General features: G+C 38.7%; 1 protein-coding gene across 2 annotated transcripts in view; it reads left to right on the forward strand.

The window, feature by feature from the left end:
* Nucleotides 1-24,370, forward strand: part of GRIP2 (glutamate receptor interacting protein 2) — a 154,504-nt gene that overhangs the window by 85,984 nt on the left and 44,150 nt on the right. For both annotated transcript variants that reach the window (XM_063291661.1, XM_063291662.1), the window contains exons 9-14: nt 1,282-1,451; nt 3,783-3,908; nt 4,597-4,749; nt 5,180-5,366; nt 14,519-14,664; nt 16,577-16,657. In XM_063291661.1, coding sequence (XP_063147731.1) covers nt 1,282-1,451; nt 3,783-3,908; nt 4,597-4,749; nt 5,180-5,366; nt 14,519-14,664; nt 16,577-16,657 — 863 coding nt within the window. The remainder of the gene's footprint in view (nt 1-1,281; nt 1,452-3,782; nt 3,909-4,596; nt 4,750-5,179; nt 5,367-14,518; nt 14,665-16,576; nt 16,658-24,370) is intronic.

Below are 24,370 nucleotides of genomic sequence, written 5' to 3' on the forward strand. Positions count from 1 at the left end.
TTTCCTTCCGTTTGACCTATTCATTATTTCATAAATTTGTTTCACAATTTAGCTGTCATTCATTCTGTCTATATGACCAAAGCATCACAACATGCTTATTTTATACTTATCACTCATTTTGTGTTCAATCCAAGTTCATTCACCAACCTTCAGTTCTTAACCCTATCTTTTGTCATACCTGCTCCTTAAATAAATCATTCTGTCTACATTTGGGTTTCTTCTGATTCTCCTGATAACACTTATTTCCATATAACAAAATGGCATGCTCCTCCTTAAAGCCATTTTTGCTTCTTTCAACAAAGATTCAACCCTTGCAACAGGCCACGTATTCATTCCCTTTCTACCAACATCTTCTGTCTTACCACTTCTCCATCCATTTTCCCAACTTTAATAATATTCTCCTGAAGTATCAGATTCAACCATTTGCTCTATTTTTATTTTGTCATTTTTGTTCCATTTTGTAGTCATTCGCTCAGTTTTCCCTATCAGGCAACTACTTTTGTATCTGAAATGTTCAGATCCTTATTCCTTATTTTTATGTCATATTACGTATGTTATCATCAGCAAATGCATAAACTCCCTTTTTCACTTTCAAACCATTCAACAGTGACTTGCTGAAGAGCAAAACTGTCTGCACAGCCCCTGCTTGGCAGTGCTGCACTGCCTTGCTGAAATGGTCATCCTTCATACCCTTTCAACTAGAATTTGGCCAAATGCCCTAACAGGCACACTCAGTAAACTGATTTCCCTATAGTTTTTGCATTGACTCTTGCTGACTTTCCCTTTGTATAGGGGGACAGATACCACATCCTTCCAAATGTGTTATGCAGATACAGTCTTCACACACAGGTTAAACTCTTTTTTTAAAATGGCAAATGGCAAAGAACGAAAGCAAAGAAGGACAACCCTGGAGTGATTTTTTTAAATCTATCAAGACCACTTAGATTCTTATGATAAAGATACATTTCAGATTCTATCTGACCACATGAAAATTTTCTCTTTATTTTTTAGGGAAGTATTACCTGTAGTTCAGTTAACCTAACTGATGTTCTTTCATGATAAAACCTGTGTTCTTTCATGGTCTTTCAACCAGGAAGCTTCAAAGCTAGATTTCTGGCTTTTTAAAATGAGGTTTCAGCTGAATATGGGTAAAGAACATGGCAAAGAGTATGTATGATGCAAGCCATTGATTTTTGTGTGACTTTGATGGATTTTGAATTGCTCTACTTTCAACCACAGGTGACTGCAATATATGCCTGTGGTTGTGTGTTTCTCTGGCAGATGTGGGGCTCTGCATGTAGGGGATCATATCCTTTCCATTGATGGGACCAGCACAGAGCATTGCTCCTTGTTGGAGGCCACCCAGCTGTTAGCAGCCACATCAGAACATGTCAAGTTAGAGATACTACCTGCTCACCATAATAGACTTCCCCTCAAGCCTCTGGATACAGGTATGTGCCATAACTGAGCACAAGATATGAAACACTTCTGTTTGCTCGGGGTACATGTATTTTTTGGAGAAAATACTGACCCCCATTCTGATTACATAGAAACGTGTGAGATTAAGTACAGTTTTGAAAAAAACAAAACTAAGATCATCTGGGAGGAGACAGGAACCTGGCCTTTTATTGATTCTTGTGGATTGGTATGATTAATCTTCTACTTTGGGAAATTAGTGTCTTCTAGAGTCAACCAACCATCACTGTGCCAAAATAATAGCAATGAAGAGAGGATTTATAATACTTCAGTGATGGCTGAGTGATGTCATGAAGACACTATAAATCAGTACTGAAGGAATGGCCAATGCCATTCCTGTCATGGGCCAAGCTGATGAATAGATTAAACTCTGGTTACAACTTGAATTGCTTGGTTGTTTAGATGAATTTATTTTTAAAAAAGTAAAGTTGGTTCTACTAAAAGGTGCCCAAAATAATTAAACACCAAGGTGAAGGTGGGGCTTTTCCCATATTTGTTACAGGATATATGTTCAGCTTCTAAAAACAAAGTTTTTTCATAGCTCTTTTGCTTTTTCACATGTACATTTATGTAAATGTAATTAATTGGTGAACACTACTGTAATATAGTTAATATATCTAGATTTGTGATTTCCTTAATTGGGTCACTATCCTCAATCACAGTCCACTTGCTGCATTCAAAAAGGCCTTGGGATCAAGATGCAGACTTCTTTGGTGTATATATTTATTTGTTTAGCTTCCATGCTACTTCAGTCATTAAAACTCTAAATAGCTCACGGCAGTATATAAATAGTGTCAGCACACTAGTCATAAAAACAATCATTCAGCATCAATGTATAAAACAATGACTGTAAAAATTCATAATCCTCTAAACATAATTAAATACAGAGGTCTGTAAATCACCATGACTTCTTCATCTCAAGTAGCTCCTAAATAATAGCATTTTTTAAATGAGCTAGTAAGCCTAGCTTAGCAGCATTTTTAAAATTCTAACCTTCAAATGTATAGAGGAAAGAGTGGTTTTCTAGCCGCTTGTGTTACAGTGATCCATAACTCTGCATTAAAAGAATTTTTCCTTAACCAAATTTGGGGAAAATGTCCAAATGAGAGATCACCGATTTTTCCACACACTTGCTCATTCCTTTTGGCTTTTAACACTACGCCTTCTTTCTGGAGAAGTGAAACACGTCATGAGGATTAGCTTGAAGTTGTTTGTATTACACATGTTTGCAGATTTCTGGAAGGTGACTACAGAAGTTATCCTGAATACAACCAGGAAATGTGACTAGGTTCTCTGGCAGAAGTTTCAGTCAGAGTTGAATTTTCCAGTCTTGCTTTGCAACTGCTACTTGCAAAGGCTGTCTCTTCTGGTTATGAGTTTAACTCCAGCTCTTTTAACCTTGCACAGTCTGATAACCATCCTTCATGGATGAGATAGTCTCTATAAATTGAACGTTCAGGTACAGTTTAAATGCTGTCAGCTCCTGGAGTACCAGATATTGCAAAGGACTAGCTCTCTGACAAGAGACACTGCCATGACAAGTGGCTGTACTACATTCCTTTGACCTAAAAAAGTAATTTCCATGGATAATATCAGGAGCTCCTGTCCCCACCTTTGTAGACTGTCCATTGCGCTTTTTAAGCCTCTGGGGGCAATTTGAGTCAGCTCTTTGCAATTGGATTCTCTATAGTCCCATTTCTAGGTTTATCGTGAAGCATTAGAAGCTATGTTCACTGTCTAATCTACAATAAGAGACAAAAATTGAGAAGTATGTGCTCTTTAATTCAGTGGTACTTACACTGGCTTTATGTAGTGTAACTACGTAAGTTTACTTCTACTTTATGAAGAAGAGTGATGTGCCTTAAAGTGTCAAGAGGAAAGTTTATTGCAGGCCCAAGAAGGAGAAATATATTTCCTCAAAGGTGCTGATAAACCTGCCCTTTGGCCTTCATGTTCCCTTGTCTTGTGTTTCTGAACAGGCAGAAAAAGTGAGCAATGGCAGATTGAAAGTACAAGACAAGTACAGTAAGCTATAGGAGCCAATGTGCAAATTTCTCAGTATCCTTGATAAAGGATTTTTACCCAAAGCACATCAAGCCAAACAATAAACATTACTCAGATATTTTGAGGACTTTCTTTCCTGTTTGTATTAATTGTCCCTGGGGTGATTAGTGTTCTTATGTGTACAATTTACAAAGAGTAGATTCCTAGCATGCTTTCACTTGTGAGCCAACCAATAGGTTTGAGTTTCCTGTGATTTTTGACATTCTCTTTTTGTTACATTATCTGTCTATTGTTGGCCAAAGTCAAAGTGCAGAAGAGTGACCACCACCATTGCTGGGATCCTTGCGTCAGCTACTGCCACACCCACCATCCAGGACATTGCAAGACACCTACCTGGAATCAGACATCCAGCCAGGACTATTGTAAATGTAATGTAGTCTATTCTTCTACTTTCTTGATCTGCAGAGTCACAATCTGGACTCTCAGCAATCAACGCTGAAAGGCCCCTGTCTGAGGTTTACTCAAAATCTGTCCCATGAGCTGTTTCTTCTGGACCAATCTTGCCCTCTCCAGTTGTCAAGCCTTCTCTGTCTTCCCCTTCTGAAGACCCACTCTCTGTGTGCAAGGTCTTCTTGAAGAAGATTGCATGGTTTTTCTTTACCTACTCCTCCAGGGACCACCAACCTCATCCTCAGTACTCCTTGCAAATCTCTTCCTTGTCCTGTGCACGAGACACAGTATGTGGTAGAGGAGTTCAGTTTTTCCCAATTATTTTTAAAAGAATGAGAATAAAGAGGAAATAGGAATCTCTATACTGTACCGGCTTTGAGAAAGCCCTTTCAGATTTTCCAGATTTAAACATTTTCGTAGGTCAGCAAAGATGCTAACATCAAGGCTGGAAGACTGTTAATTTAGTAATATTTAGCAAGAAGCTTTGGGAATGGGAAAAGAATTATCAGCTATTTACTCATTTTGATACATACGTTGGGAATATTGGGGTACAAAATGACATATTTTATTTCTTGACTGGAATAACTGAGCATGGGATTAGAACTGATATGAACAAGGGGGAGTTCACATCAAATACTGAAATGGCTTCTTGTGTATTTTATCTAGCTCTTGTAGCTTCCAACTTTGCATCTCCCACAATGAACACACCAGGGTTGGCCTGCCAGAATTCCAATACTCTACCTCGGAGCAATCATCCCATGAGCCCACGGGCCACGATGATGAGGAGAAGACAGAGGAAGAAAGAGCACAAAAGTTCATGTAAGGGTCACAGGCACTTGCAGAGTTATTCAGGCTCACCTTCAAAATTTGATTCCAATTCCCTCCCCTTTCTCTGAGGAGGAATTGAGGGGAATGGACAATATATCCATTTCATCACCATGACGTGATATGTTCTTGTTGGCTCCCTTTAAATTTCCTCCCAAACTCAGAAACTCTTCCTTCTCATCTAGACTTTTGTCATACTTTGTATGAAGAGAGGACAGAGGTACAGGAACGACGGTGCACTTGGATGCATATCTTCTTATCAGAGGGGCAGTACTTCCCTCCGAAGAGCTTGTTAAGCATGATGGCAGTTTGCTTGAGCTGACTGTCTCCCTCATAAGAATGGTTTCTAAGTTTCTCTTTGGAAAATGAAGTGTCCGGTGTTTCCTTAAAACGCTAACTTGGTTGTGTCCCTCTCTTGTTTCAGTGTCATTAGCTTCCAGCACTGTGGGTCCTGGTGGGCAGATTGTTCATACAGAAACAACAGAGGTGGTTTTAAGAGGAGACCCCTTGAACGGCTTTGGACTGCAGCTCCAGGGTGGGATCTTTGCTACCGAAACCCTCTCTTCGCCTCCTCTCATCCGTTTCATTGAGCCTGACAGTCCAGCAGAAAGGTTAGAGACCTCTTAGGTTCCAGATGATGAGGGTAGTGTTAACAGAGGTGTCTCCTTCATCCCTATAGAGATCATACTTTCCTCTGAATTCTAATTGGCAATTACTTGGAGCTTGCACATCTTCCAGGTATAAAAGAATTGATCCACATGGCCATTTCTATTCAATTTTGCTGCACATTACAGTGTTTCCAGCATTTGCTGGGAGGAGCAGCTGAATCTGGATTTTGTGATGTTATAGTAGCATTCAGAATTAAACAGTCAAAAGCAGCCTACCATGTAATGGTCACAAATCATTCAAATTGCACCATAATTATCCTGACAGCTTGATTAACTCAAAGGGCACTCTGCTCTGTGATCTAAATTTGACCACTTTACTGCCACACCAAAAGTAATAGGTTACTGTGATACTGCATTCAGAGCCTGAAGGACAGCAGTAGCTTTGCTTGATCTCTAAAACAGGGATTCCTTTTCAAGTGTGTGTTTGTGTTTAATAGGTAAGGACACGTATCTGCTGTTTGGTGCAGTTGCAACAAGCAGGAAGAGAAGTTTTGTTTTGTAAATATGACACTAATATAGCCATAGTGAAAAATTGAATCAGAGCAAATAAATCTAGACTGGAGAAACTCAGAAGGGAAATAGTTTATGCTATCTATACAGTGTAGTTTATTATAGTAAAATTCTGTGTGTCTTCAGACAAATCATAAGAATGGGGTAAGTTTTCTATGCTTTAAAACTGGATGTGTATTTATGGTACATATTCTGTACTCAGTCTGCATTTTTCCCAGGCAGCTCTTTTAGGAGCAGATATGATTGTAAAGTAGACAATATCTGAAGAACTGTAACCTGAAGTACAGATTCAGATTGTGTTGTGTGTCACATGTAGTTGGTGAAGTTGAAATTGGACTAGTACATTTTTATTGCTCCTTTCTTTCAAGAAGCCCAAGACACCGTTAGACTAGTAGTACTCATCAGTTTGACAGACATCATAGTTGCAAAGTCAGCAATTTGCGTATGTCTGTGTGTGTGTCGGTGTACAATTAGATACATTGGTCTTTTATAAAATGCGTTGTCCCAAGAGGTGTGGTACTTACTCAGTTTCTCTCATGCTTTTTCCAAAGCATCAGAGCAAGAGAAAAATATGGACATACCTGAAGGAATGAGTCATGCAGGTTTTATATTCACGGATGCCTATCCTACAGAAATGTCACTTTACTAGTTTTGCGACCCTCTACTTTTAATTATAAGAATCTGAGGATAGGATAGCTGCAATAGGTATGTTTGAATTCTGCTAACTACAGTGGCACCCAAAACTAGTAATATTTTACACAGACTTCCATGTAGTCTAAGTGCAGCTAACTTACTCTGAATTCTGCCCTGCTTATCAGGTTAAATTTTTATTTGGGGTCTAGGAATCATTGACTGCTGCAAGGCATAGCTCCCATAAAATATAAACTGCAGTCTCTCCCAGTTAATGCAACATTGATGTTTTATTTTCTGCATATTCCATAAATCTTGAAAGTTTATATCTTGAGGCTGCACATGTGATCAACCATACATGATAATCCTCTTAAGACTCAATAAATCTTTGCTTATCTGTGGGCTAGTTAAGCACAGAAAATATGTTTCACAGTATATTGTGTTCTGTTTGGTAAGTTACAATTGGGGCAAGGCTCATTTCTATCACCCAAGCTTTGTAGTGATTGAAAATGAACTGTTCTGATTTATTCTCAAAGGCCATGAAATACTTAGAGGAGTCCAGGGAATGGGGTTTGTACCTATGGAGGCTAAAGGACTGTTGCTTTTAGAATTTGAAAACAGATTTTAAAAAAAACACTCAGATTTGTGAGAGGTCCTCAGAAGATACTTTTCCCAAACCAGACTCCCCCATCGGTCATTTACATTGTCCAAGGTTATCTCCAGGGTATGGTCAAAAAAGTCAATATGGCAACCATAATAATACGTTCAAAGCTCTGCATATTTTTGTATGTGGAGCTTCAATTGCACTTGTGGCTGCCATCTTGACTTTTTTGACCACCCCTTGGAGACATTTCTAGTATTGTCAAAGTTTTCTTCCAAATGGAAGTATTTAAATGTGGCCATATACAACTAAGCATGAAACCTTTACAAGAGCAGAATGGGTTGTCTCAATACCTCCTTAATTGGAAGTGATGAAGCAGAGGCCGGATGACCTCTACCTGGGATGTTGGAGTTGCATCACACATCTTGGTTTTGCATTAGGCGGTAGATTGTCCTACTTGACCTCCAGGATCCCTTGTAACTCTAAAATTCAATGAGTTCGGCCTTGCTTTACTTTACAAAATAACATTCTTACTGCTTCCATTTTTATGCTAGCTTTGATTAATATTGTTGCTTTATTTTACAGGTATATTTCATCATGTTGATTTATTCTGTTTAATTTTTGATGACATTGTTTGCCATGTTGAATATTCTATTTATTGAAAGGCAGGATAGACACAGTGAAAAACAATTTATATACAATTTAAGATTTAAAATGCCCAGATTCTGCAGACTCTGCACATGCTGACCTTTTGATCCTGTTAAAGATGATTCAAACACAGTAGAGAAGCAAATTTCTATTGCACACAGAGAAAGAAGCCAGAAAAAGAAACACAATTGAAACTTCTTCCCTCTCCAAATAATCCGTTGTAAATTTTAATTTTATATTCTTCGGATATGGTGAACCTTTTTGTTGTTAAGTGGTTTATGTTTCTCACTCAAGGATGTATATTTATATTTTGGTAGCTCTCATAGTATGACATTTTCCAATGTTTTTCTGCTTTAATTCCTTGTTACTTCTCAAATGAAACTGGGCTCTGACCTTCAGTTCAGCAACATTGCACAGTTTTCCCTATAGAAACAAATTGGTTGACCCAATTTTATGTAAATATTTGGAAAGCTTGTTTGATAAGTTATTACTTATGTGTGATACCAACTCCCCTCTACTGCTTTTTATGCTGGATAAGTAAGAGTAACATGTAAGGATAGATTCATACTTTCAAATTCTTCTCAACTAATCAAAATATGAATGTTTTTATTACCACTGCTGCCGATAACAAGGTTAAGGATATGTGGAATTTTGCAAGGATTATCATGATACATTACATGCTTTCTATCTTCCGTTAATAGCAGAATTGCTCCATCTTGAAACAATTGATCAAGTGGCCACTTCTCATTAGAATAAAGAGGAAATATTCTTTGTTAAAATTCAACTGCAGATGCCATCTGGCCATGACAAGGTATTCAAATGTTCTCAGGCATTGAAAAATAATGCTGTAGGCAAGAAGCTTCTGACTGCCATCCAACTGGAAGGATGCCCAAATCACACCACTAAGGTTCAACTATGTCTTTTAGATCAACAGCCTCCATCCCTGATTTCTCTGGATGAATGTTAGCACTAGCTTTCTCCTAGAGTCAGATACAGATTTTCCTGACCAGTTCTAATCTGAAGCTGTCATATGCTATGCAAGACCATCCAAGAGTCTTCAAATTTTGATTGTTGTTGAATGCTAAGGGGGTGTTGTAGTATCTTATTATACCCCAATGAATGCTGAAAGTCCTTAGGGTAGGGTATGCTATAGTCTCTTATTCTAGCCCCAACCTCAGGAGAACTAGAGCTCATCTGTTTCATGCTATGCTTCTGTTCTAAGTGGCTTAGGGTCCTCCAAAGCACAGAACAACACAGATGAGGCCATGGAATTGTGAAGGAGGGAGCAAGAATTCATCCCTGCAGTGACATCATTCTTCTGAAAAAGTTGGAGAACCTCCAGATTTTGCTTGGAGAGTGCAGGGAAAACTGTCCCCTACCTCTGCATTGAGGGACACAGCTATAGCTCATCCTGATCAGTGGAAGGCAGGCATGTAAATCTGTGGCTCCCTGTAAGCCAGTACTGCCTACTTAACTAGCAGCCAGTGTCAAGCAGCCAATGCATGTGTTACACTGATACCCCCTCATTTAAGTAGACCCTCAACATATTCCCTAGTATTATGTAAGGCTGTGCTTTAAATGGGCATAGCACAGTGAAGCAAAGAAACTAAACTTGTTACCTAAGCATCTGGCCAATCTGGTTGAGAAGCTAAACAGGGTCAGTCTAGTTAGTACTTGGATGGGAGACCTCAAGGCATCTCCAATGCGTAGGTTACACTTGGGAAGTTGAAAAAGCAGAAGCAAACCACTTCCATATTGCCGCATGGAAATGTCTGTGAAGTCACCAGGAGACAAGCTTGACTTGAGGGAAACTTTACCTTTACCATTTAGATAAAAGCATAAGAATCTTTTTCCTTTTCTAATTTGTACTCCTTAAATATAGTAAGCGGGGCCAGATTTAGACATGGTGAGGCCCTAAGCTATGGGAAGCTGTAAAGGCTCTATTTGGCAAGTGGTAACAGAGAATAAAGCTATGTAAAGCTGCACTTGGCAAGAATTCTCCCAATATGCATAACAAAGCCATGATAGGGTGGGGAATGACCCTCTTTGAAACAAGGTGTGAGTGCATGCAGAAACAAAGCATATCTTAATTAATGAGGTTCATGTTAGGCATACAAGGGGACTTAATTTATGGAGGCTATCATTTATAAAAATAATAAAGGTGGGATAGAAAATAAATAAAATAAAAATAAAATAAATACATGAAGTTATAAAATTAACAAATGTTAAAAAACCCTGAAATTTTGACAGGGCTTTTCAGGCCATGAGGCCCCAAGCTTAGCTTGCTAAGCTTATGCCTCAATCCAGTTCTGACCATGGGGAAGAATACAAATGGGTAAAGTTATTCAGAGGTGCCACAGAGCTAGAAACACTGCCTGGTTACTTCTACAACATGAACAGGAAGAGCCAAATTGAGGGCCTTACAATTCCTTTCCTCTCAGAACAGTGCTTCGTATTAAACTCTGCTTAGAGGTCTAATTTGGGGTACTGGTCAGTTAAGAGAGAGTGAAATTAACTATCTCTAGAGCAGTGTTTCTCAACCTTGGCAACTTTAAGAGGTGTGGACTTCAACTCCCAGAATTCCCCAGCCAGCCAATTCTGGGAGTTGAAGTCCACACCTCTTAAAGTTGCCAAGGTTGAGAAACACTGCTCTAGATGTTAATTGGCCCACTGTCACATCGGAAGAGCCTTGTGACTGGCCCTGCTGAAGAAAAAGATACAGCTATGATCTTTCTGTTCCAACTGGAGGCAAACTATATTATTTCCCATGAACTCAAATATTGTGTGGAATTGCATGCTTCTCTCCTCCACTTTCTATGCATATGACTTTTGTTTATCACATAAAAAGCACCCTTGGTATGACTGTAAGTTCAGATGGTGTAATGGCAGGAGAATAGCTATCACTTATCCACTTAAAATCTTCCAAAGGTTTGCCTACCCAGGGTGGGAAAATATAGGGTACCCATGGCTGCTGAAGGTCCATACAGATAGAAGAAAAAGTTAAAAAGCTCTACCCTTTCAATTAGAGGAAAAAGAAATTGTGCTACATCTCGAATGAGGTTGGCTTGAAGTCATTCCAGAGTAACTGATGCATAACAGCATAAAAAAAGCAGTGCTGGATCAGACCATAAGTTCCATTTGTCCATTGTTCTGTTTCCATAATGACCTCTTTTTTTATTATTGTGGTTTCCTGCACCAGCTGATATTTTCCCAAAATTGGTAGTTAGCAGCACATTACTGGAATGCTAGCTGTTAAACCTCATAGCTATTGATGATCTCATCTTCTGTGAATTTGGCTAATCCTTTTTAAAAAACCAAGTTGGTGATTCTTATAAATTATAGGAACTATTCCATCAAATTTACATTATAGGAAGCTGGACTTATATCTGTGAAAGTTCTTCACCATTCAGCATCCTTAAATTCTTCCAGCTTCTAGTTACTATTTATTTTACAGAAGTAAACATGATATTTCTATATAGCAAGGCTGTTGCAGCCAAAAGGTCCCACTATCTGTGAATTGGACTACTGTCACTAACACCTCTAGAGCTAATTCTTTGTGTGAGTCTATTATTTTGTTTTATGAAATTTCCTCAATTCTACATGTCTTACTGAATAACTGAGAAAATAAAAAAGAAAGAAGAAGAAGGCAAATACCTAATATTTAAAAATAAAAATAAAAAATTTCAAAGATTGGTCATACATATCTAACAGTTCTAGGTTATTTTGTTATTTGGAGAGTGGCTTTGTTCATATTCATCCCTCTCAAGTTTTATGTGAATCTCCAAGTGGATATTCTCTTATTATTTTTTAGAAAACAGTGATCCTATAAATCCAGTACCATATAAAAGTGTCTTGATAGGCCTCAGGTTTTCTGTAAGCCTAGTAAAGCACTGGAAAGAGAAGTAAAAATTGACTTTTGATTTTTTTTTTACAGCATGAGTCAGTCTGTTGAATTTATTTTTGAAGGAGTTATATGTGACATCTTCTATCAGTGCCTTTATTAAAGGAACAAACTGGCCATATTTTCATTTCACAAACTTTTATAAAGCTGCAGGATTTGGGCATGAAACATCTTATTAGCTCTGTTCAATCCACTAATAAGGAAAATAAAATGTTTTAGACTCAGACAACCAAGATACAAAAGATTTGAATTTTCAAAGTATTCTATTCTTGGGCTAAATTACATATTGGTTCTTGTAATTTTTTCCTATTGATTAGAAATCCAAAGATCTTTAGACAATTTTGCTAGAAGTTCAGTTCAAGTAATGGATTTTTCCCAGTCTTTGAATGGTACATCAGAAACACTCAACAGAGAGAGCTGCTACTGCAATTCCTCAAATGCTTCTCCAGCCATTTCATTGTAATAACTAAACAGGAAGGAGTTTATACATAAATGCACCCGTTTCTTTTATAAGCATTACGATCTACCCAGTGGTTTGTGAGTTGTGTGTATTTTCTTGCAGTTTGCCATAGCTACTCTTTAATTTTTGAGAGTTTTCAAGGTAATCACTAGATAGTCTTCTTCACTCATTTTAAAGTCCTGTCCCTGAAAGGGACTGTGTTGCAGTGGTTCCTATCCAACACTTCTCTGTCCCCATATTCTGAGAGTTGCTACAACTCACCTACTTATTGTTCAGTTGATATTCTAAACTGCCTTGGCCCCCTCTACTGGGGGTCTCTTCCTATGGCTTGATTCATCCTCACTTTCATATTGCATAATTCTTTTTTTTTCTTGTTTCATTCCCACTGTTCCAAGACTCAGAATGCAAAACTATCAATACAATAAATGTGAGACAAGACTATGTAGGAAGTGTACCTTAAAGCAATACTGGTTTTTCAAAACCATTAAGCAACACTTGGGTATATTTGGCTTCAAGGAAGAAAATATGTTGGAAAATCGGGGTATATGTGGTGAGACACTGAAGTCAGCTGAATGAGCTGTAACTTGCAATGCTGCACATATATATGTAACTTTCAGTGTCATTAGTCTGAGTGACAGTGGGGTCAGGGATGGTTAATTGGATTTCTGTAAGAATAAAGTATGCTTCAGACCAGCTTTTTTACCTTCCACATAACACTGATGTTAGTTTTAATGTATCTTTGGATGTGTAGAAAGCTACAGAGAAATTATGCAGAAATCATCACAAAAACAAAAGCATGTCTTGAAGCCAGGAAACAGAAAGCACTAGAAAGAAGCTGTCAGCTTTCCCAAGTAGACCAGACAGGAAACATGACCAGATGAGCTAATTCTACTTTATTGTAAGGCTACATTAACAGAATCTTGCAAGTCTGAAAGTACAAATTTCCCGCCATCTCCTTCATAGCCTGGGAAGCTAGGGAGGGCCCCTTCTGAGCCTCTTTCTCCACCCATTATGCAGCTGTGGGCTATGCTGTCCCTTATCTGACCATTCCCTAGGCAGCATCTCTTCACCCAGTCTTTCAAGGTCTTTCTCGGATACCACTGCAGAAGCTCAGACAGGCTCCACCCTAATTCACTAGGGTAGAAGAGGGAGGGAAGGGAAAATGCTGTCAGGCTTTCAAGATTCTGTTACTATAGCCTATATCAACAAAGGAGAATTCCAGTCATTCTTATGGAGTCTGTTCTCTGATCTGGCCTGCCTCAGTGGGCTGACTTGAAAACCTGACTGTGTTTTTCTTTTCTTCCTCTTACACCTCAGTGAATTAGCATAGAGCTAGCTTGAGCTTCTTTCTAATACTTTCTCTGTTTCTAGGGCTTAAAGCATGCTACCTGTGACTCTCCACAATGATATTTTTATCATTTACTGGATTTATAAGCTGCCTGACTCCATAACGACTCTGAGCATCGCACAATGTAACTTCAAGACGATATAACCCAGACAGTATAGGATCAAAGCAAAATGACAGGCAGATGCCTCAAAAAAGAAAACTATTTCCAATAAACTAGTCATCCCCATAGAAGCCCCATCACCTACCCTAGCCAAAAGCCAGACTTTAAGGATTTACTCAGATGTGTTCAGGATGGGAGCCAGATGAATCTCAGGGGGAGTCTCATTCCAGAGTGTAGGTGCTACAGTAGAGAAGTCCTGCTCCCTGGGTCCTATCAGATAGCCTGGAGCACGCTGGCTCTGCTAGATGGTATAGGCAGCCACCACAGGAGAGAGATGGTCTTTCAGGCCCTATGTCATGAAGGGCTTTGTGGGTGATCTCCTAGAATTTTCCTCAGAGTGGCTCTCCAGATGTTTCTAGGGCTCAGCTGTTAGCAGGAATGAGTCACTTTAAAGAGGGTTGCCAGGTATCTGTCTGCAGATAGAGCAGAATAATAACTATATTTTGCTGCCCTCATTATCACAATGTAATCTAAATGTAAATTCTTAGTCATGTTTGGTCAGATTCACTCTTCGCCTTCTTCCAACATTGTTCTAGGAATCTCTTCTGGTATTACATCTCCCGGGTGTCCATTAGTCACTGTTTTTCTAGAAAAGAGACACTTTTTGTAAAACTTGGCATTAGCTTTTCCATAGAAATTGAAAACATCTGAGTACCCACTGAACATGTTAGCCATCCATATGTATGAATCCTCTCTTACTTGCCTATCTCAAATATGTATGCTTTCAAATTGATTCCCCATCAGTCTTGTTCTTTGACACCATGGGAAAGGAACTTCACAATCTTGATGAGTATCCTTTTCACTTCTCCCAATCTACTTCATCACTCTTCATTAAAGGTGTGGCCTACTACAAGTTGGAGACAGAGTACTTTCCATCAACAGCATTGCAACAGAAGATGGGACAATGGAGGAAGCCAACCAGCTGTTGCGGGACGCAGCACTTACTAATAAAGTTGTGCTAGAGATTGAATTTGATGTGGCAGGTATGGAAATTTTTCAACCTAATCCCAAATTCCTTTTTAATTATGTTGCTTTGTTTTCAGTAGATGAAAAGCAGCAGCACAGAGCAGTAGATGACCAGATTATTTTTAGTGACCCAGAGACCAGACATGACCCATGATCTATGTTGTTTTTGGCAACTATATATTGTTTTCTGAAGCTAGAAACTGTGTGTACAGAAACAGTGTATACCAGCATCATTTCAAGTCATTTTTCAGAAATATAAAATCCCAAATACGTATCAACAGTTATGTAGATCAAGTAGGACTGCTTAAGAGAAAAACTATCTAATAATGGGAAAGCAACATTTTGAGCATATAAAATGCCAGAACTCCTCATATGGTAAACAGTTCAGTTGGAAAGAACCTCACACTTTGCTTCTGTAAAATTTCTGTTAAGAGTAAGTTATCGGTGAATAGTCTGATTCTGTGTAAGAAAGCTCACTTGTTGTAAGAATCATGTCATTTTTCCAAGTTTCTGACTCAGATCAGTTCACCAGGCATACGAATGAGAAAGAGTGCAGTTTCCCCTACCACTGGCAATATTTATTATGTCTAAGATTCTCCCTTTCTCCTAAGAGCTCAGTGGCATATGTGGTATGAACTACATATGAAGTACTCCTTCCACACTATCACAAAGTTTTCATTTATGTGGTAAAGGGAGATGAGAGTGGTGACTGCACAAGATTTCTCAGTGATCTTCATGATGGCCAGGAAATGAATCTGGATCTTCCTGGTTTTAATTAGCACTTTTACAATTGTACCATGCTGTAACTAAGAAAGGCAGAGAAGTGTTCTTCAGCGTCAATTAACGTGGTTATGTTTAGATATAGGAGAGTCTAGAAGTTACTGGGTCACCCACAGAGCTCCAGTTCTCATATCAATAAATGGGAACATGCCAGGCACAGGAATGTGGCAGCAGCTCCTCCATTCTCTATGTTCTCACAGCTGCCAGCCCCTTTCAGGCTGCTACTGTCACTAAATAATTGTCAAAGCTCTGATGTGCCTGTAGTTGTAAAACTAAAAATGGCTAAATCTCTGGGGGAAAATAATAACCTGTTGCTTAATTTGGTCTTGTTAAAACATCTGGGATTTCCCTTTGTTCTAGAACCTGAGCTGCAAAGCCCCCCCACCCCCAAAATCTTTTGAGTTGGTGAGTCTAAGGGAGGGAGGAAGAAATCACTTGTACACAACCATTTTCTTTCAAGAATGATGTAAATTATAGCATTTCTCTCCTAGACGTTGATCCACAAAAAATACCGAGTATATTTATTCAGTTTATGACCCACCTTTCTGTATGTTGAATGGTATATAAATATATACATTAATCTAGTAAAGGTCTTTACTGTACCTACAATTCAAACAGAAATAAAACTATATGCAAGAAGATGTCAAATATACTTTTAAATGTAAATTTCAGCTATTATATATTATTGATCACTTGACAGTACTGGACTGAATATACTAAAGAAATGTTATTTGTTCATTAAACACAAGGCACAAGCTATTACGAGCTATTAGAACGTACTACAGAAAACTTAAGGCAGCTTCATCCATTAGGATCTTCCCATCAATTCTGCCCAAACCTATTCTAACTAATAATGTTCTGGAACCCAGCATGATCTGGCCCAACTGTCTTGCAAGTTTTGATTCCAGTGGCAGCAATTTCCAGTATGAACATGGAGGTGTACATGTATGAGAACCAGTGAAGATGAGAAGTGGCTTGTGAAAGCAGTGTTCCCTCATCAAATGACTTTTTATGAAGGCTGAAATGCATGATATAAACTCTGTGCTACACTACTTACATATCGGGAATTTTAATACAGGCAGACAAAGCAACAAACCGCATGATCCTCTGTTACGATCCTGCCCTTTAATTGGTTTCCTTGTTCCACAGAATCTGTCATTCCAAGCAGTGGTACTTTCCATGTGAAACTACCCAAGAAAAGGGGTGTGGAGCTTGGGATTACCATCAGTTGTAAGTATTTCTAAGTTACAAGATGCCATTTGCCTTTTCCTTTTCAACAAGAGAATGTTCTGAAGATAACTTTCTGCATTAAATTATTTCAAGGCACCTCTGCCCGCCATGTCAGAGTAAGTTCCTTACTAGTGGTTGATAATATCTTCTAATATCATCCAAACATCAATATGTTGATTTAGCAGTAATGAGGAGAAGCTGTATGTTGGCTTGACAATGGCCGGGTGGCACTTTAAAGTCTGTCCTGCCAAGACTTCCTAAATCCTCCTGACAAGAATTCCTAAGAGTTGCAGATCAGTCATGCAATATCAGTGGAGCTCATTTCCAGACTGATAACATAATAACTTTAGATTTATATTTTGACTTTTCTCCAGGAGTTCAAGGGTGCATGAGTCACACTTCCTCCTCCGGTGTTTCTGACAACAATCTTGTAGGATAGGTTGTACTGAGGGAGTGTAACTGGCCCAAAGTCACCCAGTGACCTTCTCTAGCAGAGGCAAAACTTGCATCTGGATGTCCTGGTCCTAGTTCAGCACTTTAACCACTACGCCATATCAACTCTTGGTTGTTTTGAAGAAATGCATACTATTGTCTGAAATTGGCTGAAGCTCTGCCCATATTCCCTATTTCAGACTAATTTTAAGCAATGCTAGGTGCCCCTTAAAATTAGTGGAATACCATTGCATCATTGTGTGTTCCTAGCTTTGCAATGTTGGCAGGATGGAAAGGAGCTTCCACTAAAATAAAGCTCTAAACCCAAGTGGTAGAGAGTTGGTACTTCTTGTTTCCTATTCACATATTCCGAGGAACATGTAATTGAATGGGATATATAGCAAATGTAATGCTCTAGAGTGGTGTTCCTGTTCAGACCATCAATTGGTCAGCAATGCTGTCCTAGACAATAATCTATTCTTTTCCCGTCAGTATTCTAATTGCAAATCCTCATTTCCATGCATATGAGAATTTTCATCTAAAGTTTTCTTGGTATTTCTGCAAACCCTGAAGTTCCCTTGAGTATTACTCAGGCCTCCCTCTTCTTAATGAATGATGGCACTGGATAATAGAAGGATTGGAATCTGGAGGATTGGCAACTGCTATTAAAATATTACAGTGGCACTACAGAATGATGTACTGTGCTTGAAAATGCATAGAGTTAATTTCTGCTATTTTTTTAGACCAAAAACACTCCCCCTCCCAATGTAATACATACATTCGAGAACCAAACAAGCTGCTTGAGAGTTAAACCTATGAATAGATTCAAACACATTAATGAAAGTTTTGTTGTAATAGCTTGTTCAAGGTGTGTTTTGGAGACTTCTGTATTGAAAGTTATAATTTTCTCCAATTGTCATTAAGGCCTTTCACCCTGTGTCATATAACGTGTACAAAAGTATTTGTCGCTGGGTTAAGGGAATTCAGATACTTGCTTTCAGTGTGACAAAGCTTTCACATGATAATGTCACATTTCCATAGGATATAGTATATATCAGGGGCAGGAATGTTAGTTGGGGCTTTCAGTCTCTCTGGATGATGAGCATGAATTTCTAACCCCAAGTGTTTAACAATAGCAAAAACAAAATTGATTTTTCTCTCCCTAAATTAGGCTATTAACTGAAAATCCCTGATCCATCTCACAGGGGTCTTGGGAGGTTTTTGAATGAAACTGGTTGTATTTATAATTTTAACCACTCAAAAACGAATGCATGAATTGGTCCATTCTCTGCTGTAGTTGAGGATATAAAAATTTGGAGAATAAATTGATACAGCTTGATATAAAAGCCTTGGTAGCTTCTAAACAGGTTTTCATTTACAACATTTACTCTTGAATAAATAGATTCTACAGACATTTGCTAGCAGTAATTGATTTTTATACAGACAGCTATTCTTTTGTAATTCGAACCTTAAATGTACTTTGTCCTGTGTATAAGTTTGCTTAGCTCTTTGAATTGGGCGGGGAGGGGGATTTTTTAAAATTGTCCTTTCCAGGATGATTTTTTTTTCTTTTTTGAAGTGTGGTTGTAGTAGTAGTAGTATTAAACTTGGTTTAAGTACATACATTTCCTCAGTGCTGCACTGTTTCATTCAATGGCGGAAGGTGTTTTATGACTGGCTATGTCAGTGGTGCATGTGAGTTATATGCTCAAACTCATTGAGGGGGAAATTTTCCCCATCTAAGTCATTATGCATCTTATTAAAAACACAAAATGGGCATGTGTATAGAGAAATTTCATCCATCATGTCATGAAACAAGCTGTCTGACTTCCTGCAGACTGTGAGGCAGGAAAAGTAAATAAGAGCATCAGCCATCTTGCTTATTGTTCCGGTGCTAGAGGTCATTTCAGTAGCTGTAATGGTATGTGGGAATGACTCTGGGAGACAGGGGGAAGAGCTGCAGCCAGGGAATCGGTTGGATAAGAGGTATCTTAGCCTGCAGAAGGAATGTGGGCATGGCAAATGTCTCAGAAGGGACCCTCCCTAGTTTCTTTGTCTGTAAAGGCAACGGGAGACACTTGCAAGATTGATGTCAGCCTTGTGAGGTAATCCAGACAGGAAGCATACCCAGATGAACTAATTCTACTTTATTGTAAGAATCTTGCAAGTCTGAAAGTACATGTCTCTCCTGTCACCCACATTCATTCTGCGGGCTAAGCTGCCTCTTATCCGACCATTCCCCTGGCTGTGGCTCTTCCCCCTGTCTCCCAAGGTCATTCCCACATGCCATTACAATGGCTGAAGTCTTTCTCCTGACAGAAGTCTCTTAATCCCTTGTGAGGTTAAATATGATATTCGATACTAAGGTGGCCAGTAGGCCAAATTATGACAGTGAGAATGTTGTGAGCTTGGTTAGTGTTTGTGAAAAAGTGAGATCTTTCTTAGCAGCAATCCTAGGCAACAATAAAAGAGAAATGGCTGGTGGAAGGGAAGAGAAGAGCTTGTGGTGTTATTCTGCATTAAGACTCTTTTCACTTGTTTTGTCACGACACAGAGGAATGGTATGATTTTGAACAGAAATGCAACATTATTTAATATATATTCAAAAGCCAGTTTGGTATATTCTCCATTTTTTTCTCTTCAAGAGTATATTAATTTCTAGGCATCATACTGTGACATCAGTGGAATTTTTATCAACAACCATGCCTAGGCCTAATGCTTTTTACATGTTCTGTTGGTGTAAAGAAACATTTTAAAAATCTTTTTATAAACACCTTTTGGTTTTTTTCTTAATATAGGAATAGTTAGCCATCTCTAACAAGGTTATTTACAAACTCATTTAAACTTTCCATTATAGTATAAGTCAGTCCTTAATCTACATAAGGTAAAACAAAGAGTGAGATGTTACATTTTGAAGAATTTCTGTGAATAAATTTTTTGAGACCCTCAGAGAGCCAGTCTTTCCTTTTTGTACCCTGTAATACTTTTATTTTACTAAATGGAAGAAAATACTTAGAATTTGTTCCTGCCTGCTGTGAGGAACAAATTCTAAGTATAACACACAGTGAGAAGAAGAGGAGCAAGCTGGAGAATTTGTAGCTGCTTTGTTAGCTGCTGGCATGTGTATGCTCAAGTTATAGTTCTGCTTTTTAAATTTATTAGTATGTTTGTTTTATTTTATTTTATTTTATTTTGTTGGTTGTATGTTTCATGTAGCTATTATTTTCCACTGTATTTATTATTTGTGGTTATTTAAATCATATTTAAGTGTATATAACTAGCATGATCTTTGGCCTTCAGTGGATTGTGAGGTAAATAATACTAAGGCTACAATATCCCCATTTACTATTAAACTACATGCTTCCTCTGATAAAAGTTGAGAGATTGAGCTTTATGGCCCTTACCAGAAAAAGGATTGCTCACTTTGTGTCAGCCCTCCCAGGTAAATCAGACAGGAAACACAACAAGATGAGCTAATTCTACTTTATTGTAAGGCTACGTTAGCAGAATCTTGCAAGTCTGAAAGTACACATGTCCCACCCTCCCTATTTACCACCTGAGTAATTAGGGTAGGCCCTTCCTTTGTTTCTCTGGCCGTTAATCTGTTGTGGGCTCCTTTCTCTTTTATCTGATCATTCCCTAGGCGGCATCTCTCCCCCCACCCCATCTTCTCTCACATCCCACCACACTTTGCTTTTTAGTACTTAGTTGTTGGAAATCTGGGCATCACCTTTTCTGGCCACTGCTATCCATTGAAATTGACATAGATTTGGTAAAATGAAGATCTACAATACATCTCAAGCCCAAATTGTCAGATAGCAGGCAGATAGCAGATAGCAGGGGGACGCGGTGGCGCTGCGGGTTAAACCGCTGAGCTGCCGATCGGAAGGTCGGCGGTTCGAAACTGCGCGGCGGGGTGAGCTCCCGTTGCTCGTCCCAGCTCCTGCTCACCTAGCAGTTCGAAAACATGCAAATGTGAGTAGATCAATAGGTACCGCTTCGGCGGGAAGGTAACGGCGTTCCGAGTCGTCATGCTGGCCACATGACCCGGAAGTGTCTATGACAACGCCGGCTCCAAGGCTTAGAAACGGAGATGAGCACCGCCCCCTAGAGTCGGATTCGACTGGACTTTACGTCAAGGGAAAACTTTACCTTTACCTTAGGCTTGCTATAAAAGGACTTGATGCCTTCAAAGCCAATCCAACACATAAGGAAGCAAACCTGAATGTACAGCAAAGTCAGTAGCTTGCCAATGAGAATTTAATTTGGCTAATCAGATATATTAGGGTTAATCGAAAACTAACTGACTGCTGAGCAAACCTTTTCTTCCTCCAAATTAGGAGAATGTGTTGTTTTGTTTTTGCATTTTGGGAGGAGTATTGCAAAATTATCAGTACCATACCAGATTATTTTTTCACCAACCTTTCCCTGTAAAATGTCTTCTATGTTTTAAATGATAAGCTTGTTTTTGTAAACCTTCCTAATTATATGTGATCATTTTCAAGTAATTAAATTATTACCAGTTTTGTTGAAGCCTGATCTGGAAACTCTTTAATTATCAGAATGCACAATAGCTTTCTGGGCCTATACTTTAGATCTAAATTAAATATCACTAAGCCTATTTGAAACTGGTAATTCACATTGCATCTACAGATGAACTCCCTCTAGGTTCTTCATTTACTATGATAGCAGGTTTTTGTTTTTGTATGTGGGCCATTTTGTTCTCTGGAGATAGTAGACATGTTATCCCATCCAGCAATCATGTGTACTGTAGCAGAATAAGTATAGCACAGTATGCATTTCTGATTTACAACTATGTTAATTGGAGAACAGTTCTTTAAAGCATGGATAGGGATCATTTATGAAGAATAGCAATTGGATGATCTGATGTCTCTATCTTATAAAAGTACCATTTAGCAATTCATTTTTTAAAAAAAATGTTGAAAATGCATCAAGTCAGTTTGATAAATGTTAATCATAATAATTATCTGGATTAGGTATACCAGATTTCACAAGTCTTATTTCCAGATCTCATTTTCTTGAGCATTTCAACCTAGTCATTTTTTTAACTGTCTGCTTGTAGCACCACCCAGATAGGATTAAATGAAAGCTGATTTTCCATCTCTTAGGATATATTAGTTGAACGCCAGTGGCAGTTTTGAGCAAATCCACCTTTTCTACTCCATTTTTGATCTACATTTTATGAAGCAATAAGAAAGAGGATCTGATGCTTGCCAAAATATACTTATTCTAAGGGAAAGGCTATGGCAAAAACTTCAGGAATCCTCAATGGATAAAAGATTGCTCCTTCTTATCCAACACCTCATTGAGAGTCAGATGTTCCCCTCATTGAGAGTCAGGCACCTTTCTGGAGCTGTTTCCATCAAAAGAGGGGTAAGGCAGGGGTGTATTCTAGCCTCCTTTTTAATTTGTACATCAATTCAATAATTCAAGCTCTCTCATCTTGTAATCATCACTCTCCAATGTTAGCAGATTCCAGCCTTGCTATATGTAGCTGATGTAGTAATTTTGTCTGTCTCCCAGGTGGGAATGAGAAGTGATTGAGAGCATTGGCTCCCTTTTGCCTAAAAGAACAACTTGTAATTATCAAAAAAACTAAAGTGCTAGGGTTTGCACAACACAACATTAAGTTACATAAATGGCAAATTAATGGGACCCCAATAGAGCAGGTACGTACTTATAAATATCTCGGGGTGCAGTTCCAGGCTTCCTTATCTTGAAGCACACATTTCTCTTATTGGGCAAGTGTGGCCCAATGTAGTTCCATAGCTGTCTTAAGATTCTTCTATTCAAAAGGGGCACATTTTATTCCTGCAGCTTGCAAGGTTTTCCTTGCTCAGGTCATCTCTCAGCTTCTTCATGGTGTTCCAATTTGCATTTTTACAAAGTTTAATATCCTGGAAGCTGTCCAGTCCAAATTTACAAGAGCAATACTCACAGTCCCAATATGCATCAAGAATGTTGTTTTACGGTTAGAGACAGGTATTGTTTCTGTGGGTGCCAGAGCCTCGTTCTATCTCCTTTATTTCTGGTTAAAATTGATTTTTTCTCCTGTGGGTCTGGCTCCACTGGTTCTCAGAGACCATTTTAAATCAACCTGGCTAACAAAAGCTAACAGCAAACTCCTATTAGAACTTTCATTAGGACTTGAAAATGCCAGGAGTCATTTTAAACAACGTATCTGGGTTATTGATTCAAACCAGTTTAAGTCTAGTATCCAACCTTACAGTTTATGGATTCTTCTCAAATGGGCATGTACCATCATCTTCTCTCTCTTCAATTCTAATTCATCGGGCTTTCACTCTGGCCAGGTTGAATGTACTATCCTCTGCAGTTCTGTCAGGGTGGTATATAAACATCCCTTTTTAGCAGTGCTTATGCCCATGTGGAGATGGCTATGTGGAATCCCTAAGCCATATGCTCCTTTGTTGCTCTCTCTATAAGGAAACTCAGAAGATATATAGATATATCCCCCCCCCCTTTAAAGAACTACCCTGCTAGTGAGCACAATATACTGTCTTCCATCTGACCAGGACTCTGACATATCTTTCCAGGTTGCCCAATTTTGTGCTATCGTTTGTTGTATCCGTCCTACCTACAGTTAACGTTTAGCACAAATTTTGGTGATTACCACTGCTATTTGTACTACAGTTACTATAATAATGTATTTCTGTAATTTTATTGCATTTTTAAAAAGTGTTATTAATAATTACAGGTCTATGTATTTTATTGTTGTGTTTTCTGGCCCAAAGGCCATAATAAAGGTTTGATTTGTTACTTATTTCAGTCTTTCCCATCCTGGATCTTTCCAGGTATTTTAGTCTCCCAACAGTAGCAGCAAGCATGGCCCATGATCAGGGAATCAGATCAGAACTGAAGTAGGGACTTGCTTCAATGAAACAACTCAGTTCAGGTGGCTTTTGGGCACTTGTGGCCTGTCAAAGCTCTTTTCAAATTTAATGATGTTTCTACTGCTTCTGAGGTTGTCATAAATAATATCCTGTGTTGGTGCTTCCATTCCAAAATAGGAGTATGTTGGAGGGGTTGAGTCATGGTGGGACTTTCTGACACTGTCCTGAATAACCAGCCAGTCAGTTTAATGCTTCATTAACTCTTAGCCTAAGACAGCTTTTTTGGAATGGCAAAGCTTCCATTACTTTGGGCTTCCTTTTCTCTCTCACTCTCACCTTCTTTAGAGTGGCCAACCATGAGCCCCAAATTTGCTCACTCGTATACTAAGGTAATGTTACACTTTGGGGT

Source organism: Candoia aspera, chromosome 2, assembly GCF_035149785.1.
Source record: "Candoia aspera isolate rCanAsp1 chromosome 2, rCanAsp1.hap2, whole genome shotgun sequence".
NCBI lineage: Eukaryota > Metazoa > Chordata > Lepidosauria > Squamata > Boidae > Candoia > Candoia aspera.